At 34.2% G+C, this 17,568-nt stretch overlaps 1 protein-coding gene across 2 annotated transcripts in view; it reads right to left on the bottom strand.

The window, feature by feature from the left end:
- EPHA6 (EPH receptor A6) overlaps window positions 1-17,568 on the bottom strand; it is an 852,931-nt gene that overhangs the window by 651,365 nt on the left and 183,998 nt on the right. For both annotated transcript variants that reach the window (XM_029939169.1, XM_029939170.1), the window contains exon 3: window positions 10,256-10,919. In XM_029939169.1, the coding sequence (XP_029795029.1) occupies window positions 10,256-10,919 (664 nt within the window). The remainder of the gene's footprint in view (window positions 1-10,255; window positions 10,920-17,568) is intronic.

Below are 17,568 nucleotides of genomic sequence, written 5' to 3'. Positions count from 1 at the left end.
AAAAATATTGATTATACTTACTAGACATACATAACTTAATATTAAACTTCACGCTGAAAAGCTTTTACTCTATGAGTTATATAATTTTTACATGTATGGCAACTGTAGGAAAAATTTGTAAGTCACTCCTATGTCAAAACTTTTAAGAAAAAGGTATGCACTCTATATGCTCTCCTTCCACTTATTGAATACAGAGGACTATAAGACCATATGTAATAATGAAGCTACAAGTGGAAATAGTATAATTCTCCTATTCTTTGTACGAAGGAAAACTGTCAACAACCAAGAACACTTTGGGCTCTAACATAAATGAAAAATAAACTATGTTAGACTCTAGAATTTGAAATTTTGTTTTCTCAGCTATTAAATATCTATCTATATATATAATATATATCCTCATAATATATCCTTATATATATTTATCCTCATATATATACATCTTGATATATGCATACTCTCATACCTACATTATATATATATATATATATATATATATATATATATATATATATATATATATACACACACACACATACACACACACTTCAATTGGGATACGCCCAAAACAAAAACCTAAAACATGTGGCATTAGCTTTGCAAGTGATGTGCAAAATTGTAATAGGACACTACACTGATGGAAGACCATATTACATAATAGTACATTTCTTGGTAAAATTTTATCTGCAATAACTTGGAAGGCAGGTAAAGTACTGATTTCTTTGTATTGACTGAAATGATGCATCTAACAAGATATTTCCAGGAACAGATGACCTCAAGCAATACTGACTGGATTGAAAATTTAAAAGGAAAGGAAAGAAGAATATAGAACGTTAGTGCTTTCAGGATTATAAAAGATCACTTCTGCCCCATCACATGGAGACAAAATTAAAAAAGGCAACTTGAGCACCAAAAATAGCGTAAGATGTCCTAAACAAAAAGAGTCAGACATATGTCTAAGATCTACCCAACCCTACTTTATAATGACCTCAATTTAGTTGCCATTAGGTTAACAAAGCATATGAATGAGGCAAGTAGATACATTAATAAGTAAGGCACACTTGAAAACTATGTTCAAGAAAGAACTTTGAATATAGACTTCTGTGTAGTTTCTGGCACATGGATTAACAAATAGATCAAAAATCTGCTTCGATTTGTAGGAAATTTTATTGCCAACAAATGTGGTCTGGTCCCCTGTAGCTATGAAATGATCCTCAAGCTCTCAAAACATTATCATAAAACATGTATGAAAGCCTCCACCAATAACTACTTCAGAAATTTTCAGGATGATAAAAGAAGCTCACAGTGGAGTCAATGGTCTTTGAGAGAACAATGGGCAAGAACATCCCAGTGAATTCATGTTTCCAGATCTGTTTCAAGGTTCTTCACAATGCCTATCCATCATGACGATGGGTATGTTTATTCTTTTTAATGGGAGTTTTATATTTATTTCAACTATTGAATATTTTATGTTGGAAATAGGTAGCTTTTCACTTAATCTGTAGGTCAACAGTTGACAAGACATGGTTTGAACCTGTGGAGAAAACTTTTCATTACCAGATATATGAGGATGAGCATACACATTTTATAGACAAAGTAATAGGCTATTGCAGATGACCAAGTATCTAAAAAAATTGGGGCTCCCTTTTTTACAATAGAGAATTATTGTTGGAAAGTAACTACTGAATCAAGGATATCACTTAATATCTTACCTCTATTTCCAGCTAGGTGTGACTATATAAGCAGTTCTCACTGCTGGTATGTAAAATGATGTATCTCTTCATGTCTGAATTGGGTAAAATGCACATGTTCCTTCTCCAATCTCCTTTTGCAATTTCTGGACACAGACAACTGCAAAACTCTTAAGAGATGGTTGGTCTCCTAAACACAAGAAGGCTGGATTTCTCAATCACTTCATTGAGTGGAACTCCTACCAACCAAGAATACCAACATGAATTCCTTTGTAAATTTATTACTGCTTTTAAGTTTGCTTTATATAATGCCTCAGGGAGCAGAATTAGCCCAGCTACAAAACATCCAAATTGGGGGAAAAAAAAAGACAAATAGAAAGCAGCCCTACAATTCTAGAAAAAAAAAAAAAAGAAAAGACACTAATGCTTATATAACCAACATACTAAGATCAGATTAATTTACACTCAAATTCTCTCAAAATTAATTTTATGTGAATAAGATCCACAAAAAATCTGTAAAAGAGAAAAAATATGAAACAGAGTAGGCAGAAATACAAAAATAACAAGTGAGAAATTTAAATAATGAATAGCAAAAACTAGTGAAGATGAAGATAATTTCATAGATGAGGTCAACTTAACTAGGTGTAATCTGAGTGAAAATTCATAATCTAGCAATCAGTGCTAAAGTTGATACTAAATATTAAATATTTTAGAAATAACAATGATGATACTATTGAAAGTCTCTAAAAATATTTAATAGATATTCTAGAAATAGCAAACAGAAGACTATAATGCATACACACACTTTCTTCATTTAAAAAAATGCAAAGTATGTGGCACCTGCATGGCTCAGCCAGTTGGGCATCTGACTTCGGCTCAGGTAATGATTTCATGGCCCAGGAGTTCAAGCCCCACATCTGGCTTTATGCTGATAGCTCAGAGCCTTGAGCCTGCTTTGGATTCTGTGTCTCCCTCTCTCTCTGCCCCTACCCCACTCATGCCTAGTCTGTCTGTCTCTCTCTCTAAAAAATAAACATTAAAAATATTTTTTAAGAAAAGCAGGAAAAATATATGCACACCAGGTGCATCATAATGTAACTGAAAACCAAATATATGGAACCTCTAATCACCCAAGTAATGAGAATTAGAAGAACATTAGCAACTACAGTTTCAATAGATTCTCATGGACAGGGAAATCATATTTTCAAATGTTGAGGAAATATAATAGTCACCTAGTATTCTGTTACCCAAGTAAATAATCTTTGAAAAAGGAGGTTAAAATAAAGATATTTTAAAATATCCACTAAATGAAGAGTTTAAATTCTTGTAGTACCTTGCCAAAAGATCTATCAGAAATACATTTCAGCAAACAGAACAATGAATCCACATATCAGGAGATAATAGAAAAAATTAGCAAATATAAAAACTTAATATATCTTGATGTATCTAGATGTTGGCCTTAGAAATCTATTAATTTTATTTCTTTAAAAGGTAGAACTAAATTACAAGATTGGTAGCAATTTCAATGGCTGGCATGGTATACTATTTTTGAAAAGCAAATAGAGATGCTAAATAATTTTATCTTTTAAAAAAATATATGCATTAAGAAAGGATTTTTTAAATTAAGGATATTCCCTATAGAAATAGGAGTTTTAGCATTCGAATCACCAGAGAGTAAAATAGGTACTAAATTTGAAGTTAAAATTTAGTTAAAATCATATACTAAATATGATCATTTCAAGACAGCTTATGTTTTAACCTATTTTTAAAATTGTGACAAAGAACAAAATATAATTATTTAACTCTATTCTGTCTTTCTTGGAGAGAATACCTTCTATTTTTAGCCTCCTTGGAGCCTCTTGATTTCATATTCTTCTCAAGCTGGGATGAAAGTCAGGAACTGCTTCATGAAAAAGCAGCTTTATTTGGAATTGAAGGTTATATTGTCAGAGTTTATATTTAGTTTTGGGAACCTTTAGAAAGTGAAAATACTATTTGAGCCAATAAGTATGCCCTTTTTTTCTGATCCCAATCTCACCTTTTAGCTTTCCATCATATCTTCAAACCCCCTTATATTTAATGTCAGAAAATCCTGGTGTCTCAAAAATTTTTTTATGCTCTCTGCTTCCACAACCATCTCTGATAACATGATTAGACAGAAGATCATAAACACAGAGCATAAATGTTTCTGAACTACAGCAGAGGAGGGAGCCATGAAGCCTTAATAACAACACTCTTCAGGAGATCAAATCAATAGCTATGTCACCAAAGGCCCTGTATATCCCATTCATTCAGTGAACAATAAAGCAATGGTCTGTGAACTGCCAGCATCCTTTCCTCCTGAATTTTAAAGCAGCGCTAGGGAAAAATACATAAATAAAAGCATATATGTAGAAAGAGGAAGAGTTTTTAAAAATTCTGTTTCAGAACCCTAGTCAAGTGTTATTTTGTTAAATTACATCATGTGATACTTAAAAGTTGGAAGAACATATCCTTGCAGTATGTGTATATGTATATATGTGTGTGTGTAAAAGCCCAAACTCCATCAGTATTATTACAGTACAAGTGTCACTGTCTTAATGAGATTTATTTTAAATTAATATCCAAAAGGAATTTATTAGAAATTCATGTCACTTCAAACTCACAACTGAACAAAAACTGCATTCAATTTTTCATGTTGTTTCCAATTATTTCTTCCATAGTGTTAAAATATTCTTAGATATATGCTGTGAATGACTATTTGATGTAAATTAATGCTTCATGAATCAACATTATTTTTTATTCAAATCTTTTGTGGAATAAATTAAGACAATTAAAAAAATAAAATATGTGACATCAATATGCCTAAGTATGATAGTTCTAATTACAAACCTATGAGATAAAATTAAAATAGTTATGAAAAGTAAGTTGAGCTGAGAATAAAATACTGCTTACTAAAAAAATAACCTAAACAACTGTGTTCGGTTTTAAATTTTAGCATATCTGCTTAATATAATATTTACATCTATTTAAATCTGATTGATAGCAAGAATAAAAGTCTCTCCCCTTTAAGCTTTTAGAATTTGGATCTAAATATTACATAGAAATGAATCACATGTTCAAATATTCAGTAGTATAACTTTCAGGATAAAATAAAATGATAAATTATTAAATGCAAATAAAAAACATCATTCATAAGATATTGATAGTGTGAGTAAACATAGGTTAATTATGTTTTAAACCAGCTTATTGTGTTTTTGTTATAGAGCAGACCAAGAGTTCTCAAATTCATTGAAGTAAATTATCAGAATCCCTAAAACCTCATTATAATTTTTCCTACTTATCACATCTAACAACAAAGTTCCAGGTACGTCTATACATTTTTCTATCATTCTCAGTAGCATGAATTTCAGAATAGATATGTAGATACTGTTCTAACTGTGCTCATCTCAGATTCCAAAATATAAATGCAGGAGAAAGGACCTAATGAATGATCAGTAACTTAGGGCTCCCCTGTACTGGTGGACAGGCAGAAAGAGTTAAATCATCAAGATAAGGGTTTGGGTGCCTGGAATAAAGAAATTAAAGAGAAACAGAAAGAAAGAGAAAACTGAGGATGGGAGAAGGGATGGAAAAGGGAGGAAGAATGCAAAGACCAGACTAAAATATATTTAGGCTTTAGTTCTTAGTCTGGTATTAGTTACTGAGCAGCACTGGGGAATAAAACTCTGTTCTCAGTAATTTAGCATATTGATTTATAAATGAGGGATAAAGATATTTTTGGGCTTTCCAGATCTAAAGCAACCAGACCTACTGTACCCTCCCTGAAAAAAAACTTTCCTATTTCATAGAAATGAGAAGAAACAGAGCACTGCATAGGTATACCAATAGTGTCCACCTTTAACTATCAGCAAAGTTTGGTTCTCAGTGCCTTATGGTCATTCATACCAATCAATTTCTTACCCTTAATTACATACATGCTTTTAAAATACTCTTATCTGACAGCCCTGGTGAAACAGACAAATAAATTATTCTTATAAATAAGGAAGATGAAAATAAACAGAGATAGGGGAAGGAAGGAAGGAAGGTAGGAAGGGAGGGAGGGAGGGAGAGGAGGAAGGGGATGATTCAGGGCAGAGCCAAGAATCACAGAATGAAACTAAGAACCACAGAGAACCAATCCCAGGGAGCAGAACCGGGCTCCAATCAAAGGAACACCCCCTCCCCTTATTATAAGAGCTCCTGACAACATCCAGTTGTATTTCAGAATCACAACGGACCAGTAACTGCTGTGTTCCCATCCTTTAGGAATGGGAAAATCTTTTACAATTATCCTGTCCCTATCCCATGTGTTGAGTGAGGAGCAAGGATTGATCTTTTTAGTTCTTATTTCTCCAGATCAAGAGAAACTTGAGCTATGAAGCTACATCTGGAGCTGGTTTTAACAGTACTCTTCTGGACTCCAACATGATGCCACAAGAGAATAAATGTTTGGGAGAATGTGGGGTTGTGAGCATGAAGGAGGGACACTAATCTTGAGAATCCAGAGAGTGGACTGTGGTATACTGTCACATTGCCAGCTCCCTATAAATATGCTTCCAGGTATTCACCTCCTAGTATAGTACCCCCTCATATGCCCACTCTTTATCTGACCATGTGAAAAATTCCCTCTTAAATAAGCCACTGTACTGTAAAAAATTCTTAGACTAGATTCTTAAATGATGGGATGCCATATAGAAAGGAACTCTGGAAGATATGAGGTCATCCTAGACATTCTAGCTCTGGTCAACCTCAATAGCTGAATTTAGCTGCATTACTGACCTCTGCTTATCCTACAGCAAAAGAATTATCCAGTTGAGTCCTGAGAAATCATAAATCAATGTGGTTTTGAGCTAATTTTGGGTTGTTTTATCTAAGTAGCAATAGATAACTAAAACATAAGGCATAAGGCTTATTGGTTTTATCTCTACCAACCTACCAGAAGTGATTAAAAAGAAGTACTAAAAAATGTTAATAGCTCAAATTAATTGTGTGTGTGTATACACACACATATATACATACATATATATATTGTGTGACATATATATATAATTGTGTGTGTATCTATGTATACACATATACATTATATATCTGACCATATACTTACTTGAGCTATGGTTTTATTCATATAAGTTCCAATTAATTTAACCTTTAGTTTACATGTAATTAAAAGATTTGGTTGTAAAATAAGTTGTTGACAGAAAGCAATAGAATCTGATAAAAATTATTATCAAAGGAAATAAAAGGGCAATAAAATACATCAAAACACTTAAATAAGCACTCTAAAATGAAGACTGGTGGTTAGTATAAGACTCCTCTATCTAAAAATGAGGTCTTTACATCCACTCTGACTTCCCCTGTGCTTTTAAATAGTAATTCACTGTATTTAATTGGAAACAAGCACAGGTGTGTGTTTTTAATATTTCTCCATATACTTTGCCATGAGTTTATGGATAAGGCAACTATGATTTAAAGTTAATAAGCCATGGATTTAGAATTCAAGCTTAACTCTTCCAATTTCTGCTTTCCACTACAAGATGATATAACCACTCTCTCATGTTTCTACAATCAAATAAAGATAAAAAGCCATAAAAATAATGAGTTGATCTGTAGCTCTACATAAGCTGATAATGATTATCATTTGTCCAAAATCATTTTTATCTATCAACTATCATTATCTAACAACTGAAAGAATCTTAAGGTATATAAATAAGAATGAAATTCACAGAGTAAACATATTAACTAAAAAAATCAATAATTGACACTACCATTTAGTCTATGATTAATGCCATAAAAATACAAATATTTAATCAAAGCTAATCACATAAATCCTGAGAATTATCCTTTACATAGTTTAAAATATCTACTATTTTTACCAATGAATTCCCAGCTTCTACTTAATTTAAAATGCAGTAAAACTGCATGGTTAGTATGAGTATCATCACTTATTATCCTATTTTTTTAAGGCAACCTATTTAATGAAAGAAGATATTTGCAAATGATAGATCTGATAGTTAGTATCTAAAATATATAAAGAATTTATGAAACTCAACACCCACAGGATGAATAATCCAATTAAACAATGGGCAGAAGACATGCACAAATATTTTTCCAAGGAAGACATCAGATAGCTAACAGACACATGAAAAGATCATGTGATCAACATCACTCATCAAGGAAATACAAATCAAAGGTACAATGAGCTACCACCTCACAGACAGACATGTCTTATCTGAGCTGGATCGCTGCAAGAATCTTCTAATTGATGTCTCAACCTCCAGCAAAACTCTCATCCATTGTGTCCTCCCTATTTCAGAGTTACCTTTTTAAACTATAAATCTGATCCTTGATCCATTGCTTCCAGCCCTTCCAGCATTGCTCATAGTAAGATCTGATGGCCATAATAACAGAGGAAGTCTTGCACAGCATACCTTTCCAGGTTCATGTCCCTCCTCCCCATCTCTCTCCCCACACTTCATCATGCATGCTCCTGTGCATTTTCTAGTCCTTGGCTGTGATACCTGCCTAACTCCTAACCAGGAAACCACTTGTTTGACTATAACAGCATAATGGTAAAAGTCAAGGACTCTGAAGCCAGACACTGGGGATCAAATCTGAGCTCAGCTGCATAATCTTCATGTAATTTGGGGAGTTACTTGAACTTGGCTTACTATGCTTGTTTTTCTTCATCTGTAGAATAGGAATAATAGTGGTAGGCTTCTTATGAATGAGTTAACATATGTAAGGTTCTTAGAGTAGTACCTGATGCATAGTAGGAACTCAGCAGATATTGGCAATGAGAATCCTCCTTCAGTCCAAATCCATCGTTATTGCTCTAAGGAGTCTTTTCTGGTCTCCTCATAAGCCCCTCTCTACCCTCCTCTCTGCCATAAGTAAGCTGTTTTCTCTGAACTCTGAGCCACCTCTGCTGTTGATGCCTGCATCACCCTGCATTGAAATCTTATCTTTATAGACCTGCATCTGCGCAAACTGCAAGATCTTGTGTTTATTTTTTTAATTTTTTTAATAGTTTATTATTAAATTGGTTTCCATATAACACTCAGTGCTCTTCCCCACAAGTGCCCTCCTCCATTACCATCACCTCCCTGCCCCTCCCCCCCACTTCACTTATTATCCTCTTAATCCCACTGATTATTTATGTATATTAATCTTTCTTCAGTTTATTTTCAAACATATAGAAACATTTTATAAAGTTCCTTCAAAGAATCATTTCTGACATCCCATTCTAAATCTTTGTTATGGGTGAATAAAAATTTTGAATTAAATCTATACTGATAAACTTCAATGAAACAGCTTTTAATAATAGTGGAGGAAACCTGCTTCATGCTTTATAAAAAATATACCATAGATTATATATAAATATTAATATTTTAAACAACCTAATATAATCATTAGAACTGACTAGAATTAGTGAAGTTTTCAACATTCAAGAACCCAAATGTTTTATAAATAGATAAAACCTTTAAAAATTCACATATATTTCCCATGACCCTTATATGCATACAAGTATGTTTTTCATATTTATTCTCATCCTTTTTAAAGAACATGAATATGGTACCAGCAAAGAAATCAATAAATTTAATATGGTGTTACAAAAAGAAACTTAAAAATCATCTACCATTAAGAAAGTATATGCACTAAATTAACACTTATCTACCATAATTTTATTTCTATATTTGTATTTTGATTTTAAGACCTTAATCCAAACACAATCTTCATGTAAAAAATTTTTGTGTATAAATTCATTAGATTAATAAAACCTTACAGAATGATTCACATATAAAAAAATGTCCTACCTTGAAAATTGTAGGTATTTTATGATTATAATTTGAAAGGTATGGTTCTAACTTAATTACCCTGTGTTATATTAATATTTCCTGACAGATTTTATAGAACTATTACTATTAAAACTAAAAGGTAATTTGTTATATGGTGGGAAATTATATTTAATAGTAGCAAAACAGAAATTAAGCCCTGATATAGTCACTACTCAATCACCCAACACAACACTTGAATAAAACTATCCTATATGTTTTTGTAACATATATGTGAATTTATCACTTATTTAAGTGTAATTTCATCTTCTCTATGTACTATACAATTACCACAAGTAAACATGAGAGAGTTATTTTCAAACTATCTTTAAATGCCACATTCTCTAAAGGTATCAAAACATGAAAGTTGAGCAAATGTTCATTTTGAATCCCTTTTGTTTTTTGTTGCTGCTATTAATATTGCTTTCCTTTATAAAAATTAGGTGACTACAGCCATTCATATAGTTTAACTAGTTTACTGAATTCAGTACAGAGGAATATTGTCATAATATAAAATTTATTTTACATTTTCATATACCCTTTCTGGAAGAAAAATAATAACAAACTATCCTATAGTTAATAATTTCTTCCACAATTAATTCTAACTGTAATAGCATTTGAAAATGTATTATTTGAAAATAAATGTATAGCAAATTTACCTTTTGAAAACATCATTTAAATGTATGATAAATTATTTGAATACTTCTTTCTTACCGTGACAAGAACCTTCAATTTCTTCATATCCTGTACTGCAGATACACCTTCCAAGAGGAACTAACCAGTCTCCATCAGCTCCACAATATAGTTTAGGAGTGTCACGCTCTTCAGCACTCTTCACACAAGAGCCCCTTACTTCAACCAAAGAAGATGAATCAACCCTTGGGATGGTGTCAGGAAACATAGCCAAGTTACGAACAGTGAAGGGGCACTTTTTGTAGAAAACACGGACAGAGACTAAGGCAATGCATGCCCCAATGTCTTGAAAAGCCAGATAAAATCCTTTCCGTTCTATAGGACCCACCTCACGAATTTCCGTGTTTAGCTTCAGGATACGATCACCCAAATCCATCTGAGTGAAACTTTCATCAGCAGCAATTGTGTCAATCTTTGTATACTGGCTTGGTTTGAATTTAATTCCATGGGACTCGTCTGATTCCACATAATAGAGATTAAATGTTTCTTTGCAAGTCCCCAAAACCCATGGGATGCTGTTACAATCCCTTAAGGTAAACTTCATTTCCACGTAAATTTTCTGAGCTGCATCTCGGGAGATCCAGTTTGTGCGAAGCCAGTTGTTTTGGTTTGGTTCCATTACATTGCATACCTGGTACGTGTGAATGGGCCTATTGTGTTCATCCATTTCAGTGATGGCATCCCACTGCAAGAAGGAAAAAAAATAAGTGATTATAAAACAACAGTGGTTAAACAGATATGACTACTTTTGAAATTTTCTGTTTTAGCAAAGAAATATGAATAAAAATTATAAAATTAAACTATTCAAACCAACAAAGCAGCAGAATTTTTACTATGCACCTCTGGTTAAGAATGTAGGTTCTGAAGGGTGCCCTTTGGTAGCTCCGTCAGCTGAGTGTCCAACTTCAGCTCAGGTCATGATCTCACAGTTCATGGGCCAGAGCCCCATGGTGAACTCTATGCTGACAGCTCAGAGCCTGGAGCCTGCAGAGGATTCTGTGTCTCACTCTCTCTGCCTCTCCCCTGCTCATGCTCTGTCTCTGTCTCAAAAATAAATAAACATTAAAAATGTAAGTGGTACCTAGATGGCTTAGTCGGTTAAGTGTCCGACTTCAGCTAAGGTCATGATCTCATGGCTTGTGAGTTCAGGCCCCACATCAGGCTTGCATGCTGCAGCTCAGAGCATGGAGACTACTTCAAATTCTGTGTCTCCCTTGCTCTCTATTCCTCCCCTCTTCACTTGCATGCACGTGCTCTTTCTCTCTCTCTCTAAAAATTTAAAAGTTTTTAACGAATGTAGGTTCTGAGGTGCTATGTGGCTCAGTCAGTTAAGGGACTAAATCTTGACTTCAGCTCAGGTCATGATCTCATGATCAGGAGACTGAAGGCTACATCAGGATCCATGCTGAGCACGGAGCTTGCTTAAGATTCTCTTTCTCCCTCTCCCTCTGCCCCTATGCTGCTCGTACTCTAAGTATAAATAAAATAAATAAACATTAAAAAAAAAAGAAAGTAGGCTCTGGACATACTAACTGTCCTGGCATGAACCTTACTTTCCCACATACTAGTTATATGACCAAGGGCTATTTAATTTAAACTCTGGCTTCCTTAACTGTAAGTGATTCTCCATAATAGTACATGGTTCATAGAGTTGTTGTAAGGCATAAGTTATTTAATATATGTAAAGCAATTTAAATAGTTCCTAGTACTCTATAAGAATATAAAATAGCACCCATTATCTGATCAAAATAACTAGACTGATGACACCCTCTGATTACCCAACTACCTTCACATCCAATTTGCCACAAATTAAAATATATTCAGCAGTATTCAGTTAAATATGTACTACTTGATAGAAAACAGACATATATAAGGCCATAGATTTATTTAAAGAATATTTATGAGGCACTATTCGGGACACTGGGAATATAACAGTGAACGAGCTGAACCTTGCTTTTATGAAGCTTACTTAGAGTGAGTAGGGATAATAAAAATCACAAATGAGTAAACTGAAAAATATGGTAGAATGTACAATGGGAAGAAGCAAGAAGAGAAAGAAGAGGGTTGCAGTTATACATAGGGTGGCCAGAGAAAGCCTTACTGAAATGGTAACAGCTTTTTGTAATGTTTATTTATTTATTTTGGGGGGGGGGGAGAGAGAGAGAGAGAGAGAGAGAGAGAGACTTAGCAGGGGATGGGCAGAAGTGGTAACATTTAAGCAATATGATGGAGGTGAGAGAGTGAACCTTGCCAAGAGGAAACAGTAAGTACAAATTACCTTAAGTCAGGAGTATACAGGTATATTTTAGGAATAGAATGAATGGGCACTGGAAGTATATTAGGTAACAGGACAGAAAAAGAAAGGGCAAAAATAAAGCCTTTATAAGACTTTTAAGCACTTCAGCTTTTACTCTGAGCTAGATCACTAGATTACTTTCACTTCTACATTGAACATTCTGCCATTTATTTGCATAGAAAACCTTTATCCTTTTTTAAAAAATTAATAAAAATCCTTAAGTATCTTGAAATAAATTGCCAATGTCTGTATTTACACATCTAATATTGATAACTCCACATTATAAATTTAAATTGTAATTATATTTTATTTGTATAGTAACAGTGATAATTTTCAATAGATTAAATAAACCATTCTGGTAATTTTAAAGCCTTTTTGGGAAAAAAAGCTAGTCATCATAATTTCTCATTTATATTAACCTACACTGGAAATAATAAACTATTTTCTATATGAATAAGTATTTCATTTCTTAATACCATACTTCAGTGATTTATAATAAGATAATTTAACACATTCTGTTTGCAGTTTCTTACTTTAATTGGCTATAGAGAGTCACTTAATCAAGATTGGTTGAATTTCAATTAGTAGTTTCTAACAGAATGACTACTTTCTTCAGTCTACAGAACAGTTATGACACTTAAATGCCTTCAATATCTTCTGTATACTTCCATGAAAAAGAATTTATATTATCAAGCACACGTAAAAAATCTGTATTTAAAATTTCCTTTACAAGTTGCAAGCTTGAAATTGAGAGAACATAGTCCAGAAGAAAGAACAAGTTCCTTTGGAACTGTGATTATAATTTTTCAAAACATCCCTGATAAACATAGCAGTGATTTAAAAAATCTCATAGATGGGAGAAACCAAGATGGCAGAGAGGAAGGGAGCTCTGTAAACTTCATCTGCCCCATATATCAAAACGAGAAGGACATTATTCTCATCTGCAAGAGTGGAAGGAGAAAATACTGATTCCAGAAAGAAGACAACCTCAAAGATGCCTTAGTGAGTGAGTGCGAACTGGGGAGACAGGAAAACAGGCCAGCCTGAGAAGGGCAGGGGAGGTGAGAGCCCCAGCCCAACACAGGGAAAGCACTGGGAGCCCCTGAGAGAAAAAGAGAAGACAAAGAGAAACTGTACACCCTCATAGTACTGTCTCTAGAGAAGAGATAAAGAACGTTTAACCCCGCAAGGAGGGAAAAACTCTCACTCCATATATAGAGCAATATTAACAGGTGCACAGTGCACAATGAGTTTTGTAAAACTGACAAGAGACAGAAAACCAGCCAAAATGACAAAACGAAGGAACTCTCCCCGGAAGAACCTCCAGGAAGAATTCACAGCCACAGAGCTGCTCAACACAGACCTAAACAACATCACTGAACAAGAATTTTAAAAACTTCTCATAAAATTAATTGCTGGTGTTGAAAAAAGCATCAAAGAACCAAGTGAGACAATGACTAGGAACTTTGAAAATAGGTGTGACGAGTTAAAAAAGGCTATAAATGAGGTGAATAATAAAATGGAGGCAGCCACCTCAAGGACTGAAGAGGCAGAGAGAAGAATAGGTGAATTAGAAGATACAGTTATAGCAAAAAAGGAAGCTAAAAAAAAAAAAAAGAAATTGATCCAGGAGCAGGAAAGGAGAATTCGAGACCTGAGTGTTACAATCAAATGGAACAACATCAGTATCATACGAATTCCTGAAAAGGAAGTCAAAGAGAAAGGTCCTGAAGGATACTAGATCAAACTATAACTGAGAACTTCCCAAATCTGGGGAAAGAAATAGGGATTCAAATTCAAGAGGCACAAAGAACCCCCTTAAGACATAATTTGAATAGACCTTCGGCACAACATATCATAGTGAAACTGGCAAAATATAAAGATAAAGAGAGAATTCTGGAAGCAGGCAGGGATAAAAGGGCCCTCATGTACAAAGGGAAACCTATCAGAGTTGTTACAGCCCTATCTAATGAAACTTGGCAGGCCAGGAAGGAATAGCAGGAAATCTTCAATGTGATGTACAGAAAAAACATCCAGCCAAGAATCCTTTATACAGCAAGCCTGTCATTCAAAATAAGAGGAGAGATAAAGGTGTTCCCAAATAAACAAAAATTGAAAGAATTCATGACCACCAAGCCAGCCTTACAAGAAATCCTAAGAGAGACTCTATGAGGGAAATGTTGCAAAGATTACAAGGTGCCAGAGACACCACTATACACATAAATTCTACAGAGAACACAATGACTCTAAACCCACATTTTTCAATAATAACACTGAATGTCAATGGATTGACTGCTCCAACCAAACGATACAGGGTAGCAGAATGGATTTAAAAAAACAAACTTCATCTATTTGCTGTCTACAAGAGACTCATTGTAGACCTGAAGATACATTCAGGTTGAAAGTAAAGGGATGGAGAAATATCTATCCTGCAACTGGAAGCCAAAAGAAAGCCAGAGTAGCCATACTTATATTAGACAAACTGGACTTTAAAGTAAAGACAATAACAAGAGATGACGAAGGACACTATATAATAATTATAGAGTCTCTCCATCAGGATACGCTAACAATTATAAACATCTATGCACCAAATTCGGGAGCACCCAAATACAGAAAATGATTAATCACAGACAGAAACAATCTTATTATTGATAAGAATGTGCTAATTGCAGGGGACTTTAATACTCCACGGAGAGCAATCGATAGATCAATGAGAGAGAAAATCACTAAAGAGACAATGGACCTGAACGACACTTTGGAACATATGGAATTGATAGATATATTTAGAACTCTACATCCTGAATTTAGGAAATTCACCTTCATTTCAAGTACACATGGCACATTCTCCAAGATAGATCACATACTAAGGCATAAAGCAGCCCTCCATAAGTATAAACGAATAGAGATCATACCATGAATACTTTCAGATCACAATGCTATGAAACTTGAAATTAACCACAAGAAAAAGTCTAGAAAACCTCCAAAAATGTGGAAGTTAAAAACCAACCTACTAAAGAATGATTGGGCTACTCAGGCAATTAGAGAAGAAATTAAAAAATATATGGAAACAAATGAAAACGAAAATACAACAATCCAAAATCTCTGGGATGCGGCAAAGGCAGTCCTAAGAGGAAAGTATACTGCAATCCAGGTCTATTTCAACAAACTAGAAAAAAAATGCAAATTCAAAATCTAACAGAGCACCTACTGGAACTAGAAGGGAAGCAGCAAGAGCACCCCAAACCCAACAGAAGAAAAGAAATAATAAAGATCAAGGCAAAATAAACAATATAGATTCCAAAAAAAACAGTCAAGCAAATCAATGAAACCAAGAGTTGGTTCTTTGAAACAATAAATAAAATTGATAAACCTCTAGTCAGGCCCCATAGAAAAAACACAGAGAGCTCCCAAATAGACAAAATCATGAATGAAAATGGATCTATTACAACCAATCCCTTAGAAATACAAGTAATCATCAGAGATTACTATGAAAAATTATATGCCAACAAACTGGACAACCTAGAAGAAATATACAAATTCCTAAATGCACAAGCACTGCCAAAATTCAAATGGGAAGAGATAGAAAGCATGAATAGACCACTAACCAGTGAAGAAATAGAATCCATTATCAAAAATCTCCCAATGAATAAGGGCACAGGGCCAGAGTGCTTCCCAGGGCAATTCTACCAGACATTTAAAGCAGAGCTAATACCCATCCTTCTCAAACTATTCAAAAAAATAGAAATAGAATGAAAACATCCAAACTCATTCTATGAAGCCAGCATCACTTTGATACCCAAACCAGACAGGGACCCAGCAAAAAAAGAGAACTACAAACAAATATCCTTAGTGAATACAGATGCAAAAATACTCAACAAGATACTGGCAAATCGATTTCAACAGCATATTAAAAAAATTATCCATCATGATCAAGTGGGATTCATTCCTGGGTTACAGGGCTGGTTCAATATTCACAAATCCATCAATGTTATACATCACGTTAACAAAAGAAGGGATTAAAGCTATAAGATCCTGTCAATCGATGCAGAAAAAGCATTTGACAAAATACAGCACAGTTTCTTAATAAAAACCCTTGAGAAAGTCGGAATAGAAGGAACTTACCTAAACATTCTAAAAGCAGTTTATGAAAAGCCCACAGCCAATATTATCCTCAATGGGGAAAAACTAGAGCTTTCCCCCTGAGATCAGGAACACGACAGGGGTGTCCACTCTCACCACTGTTGTTTAACACAGTGCTGGAAGTCCTAGCATCAGCAATCAGACAACAAAAGGAAATAAAAGGCATCAGGATTGGCAAAGATCAAGTCAAACTTTCAATTTTCGCAGATGACATGATACTCTACATGGAAAACCTGGCAGACTCCAACAAAAGTCTTCTAACACTCATCAATGAATTCAGTAAAGTTGAAGGTTACAAAATCAATGTACAGAAATCAGTTGCATTCCTATACACCAATAATGAAGAAAGAGAAATCAAGAAAATGATCCCATTTACAATTGCACAAAAAACCATAAAATACCTAGGAGTAAACCTAACCAAGGATGTAAAAGAACTATATGATGAAAACTATAGAAAACTTATGAAAGAGACTGAAGACACCAAGAAATGGAAAAACATTCCCTGCTCATGGCTCAGAAGAATAAACATTGTGAAAATGTCATTACTACCCAAAGCAATCTACACATTCAATGCAATCCCCATCAAAATTGCACCAGTGTTCTTCTCAAAGCTAAAACAAGCTATCCTCAAATTCGTATGCAACCACAAAAGACCCCAAATTGCCAAAGTAATATTGAAGAAGAAAACAAAAATGGGAGGCATCACAATCCCAGATTTTAGCCTCTACTACAAAACTGTCATCATCAAGACCGTATGGTATTGGCACAAAAACAGACACATAGGCCAGTGGAATAGAATAGAGAACCCAGAACTGGGCCCACAAATGTATGGCCAATTACTTTTTGACAAAGCAGAAAAGAGTATCCGATGGAAAAAAGACTGCCTCTTTAGGAGGTG

This window comes from Suricata suricatta, chromosome 5 (genome assembly GCF_006229205.1).
Source record: "Suricata suricatta isolate VVHF042 chromosome 5, meerkat_22Aug2017_6uvM2_HiC, whole genome shotgun sequence".
NCBI lineage: Eukaryota > Metazoa > Chordata > Mammalia > Carnivora > Herpestidae > Suricata > Suricata suricatta.
This window is presented reverse-complemented; position numbering and strand designations above follow the sequence as displayed.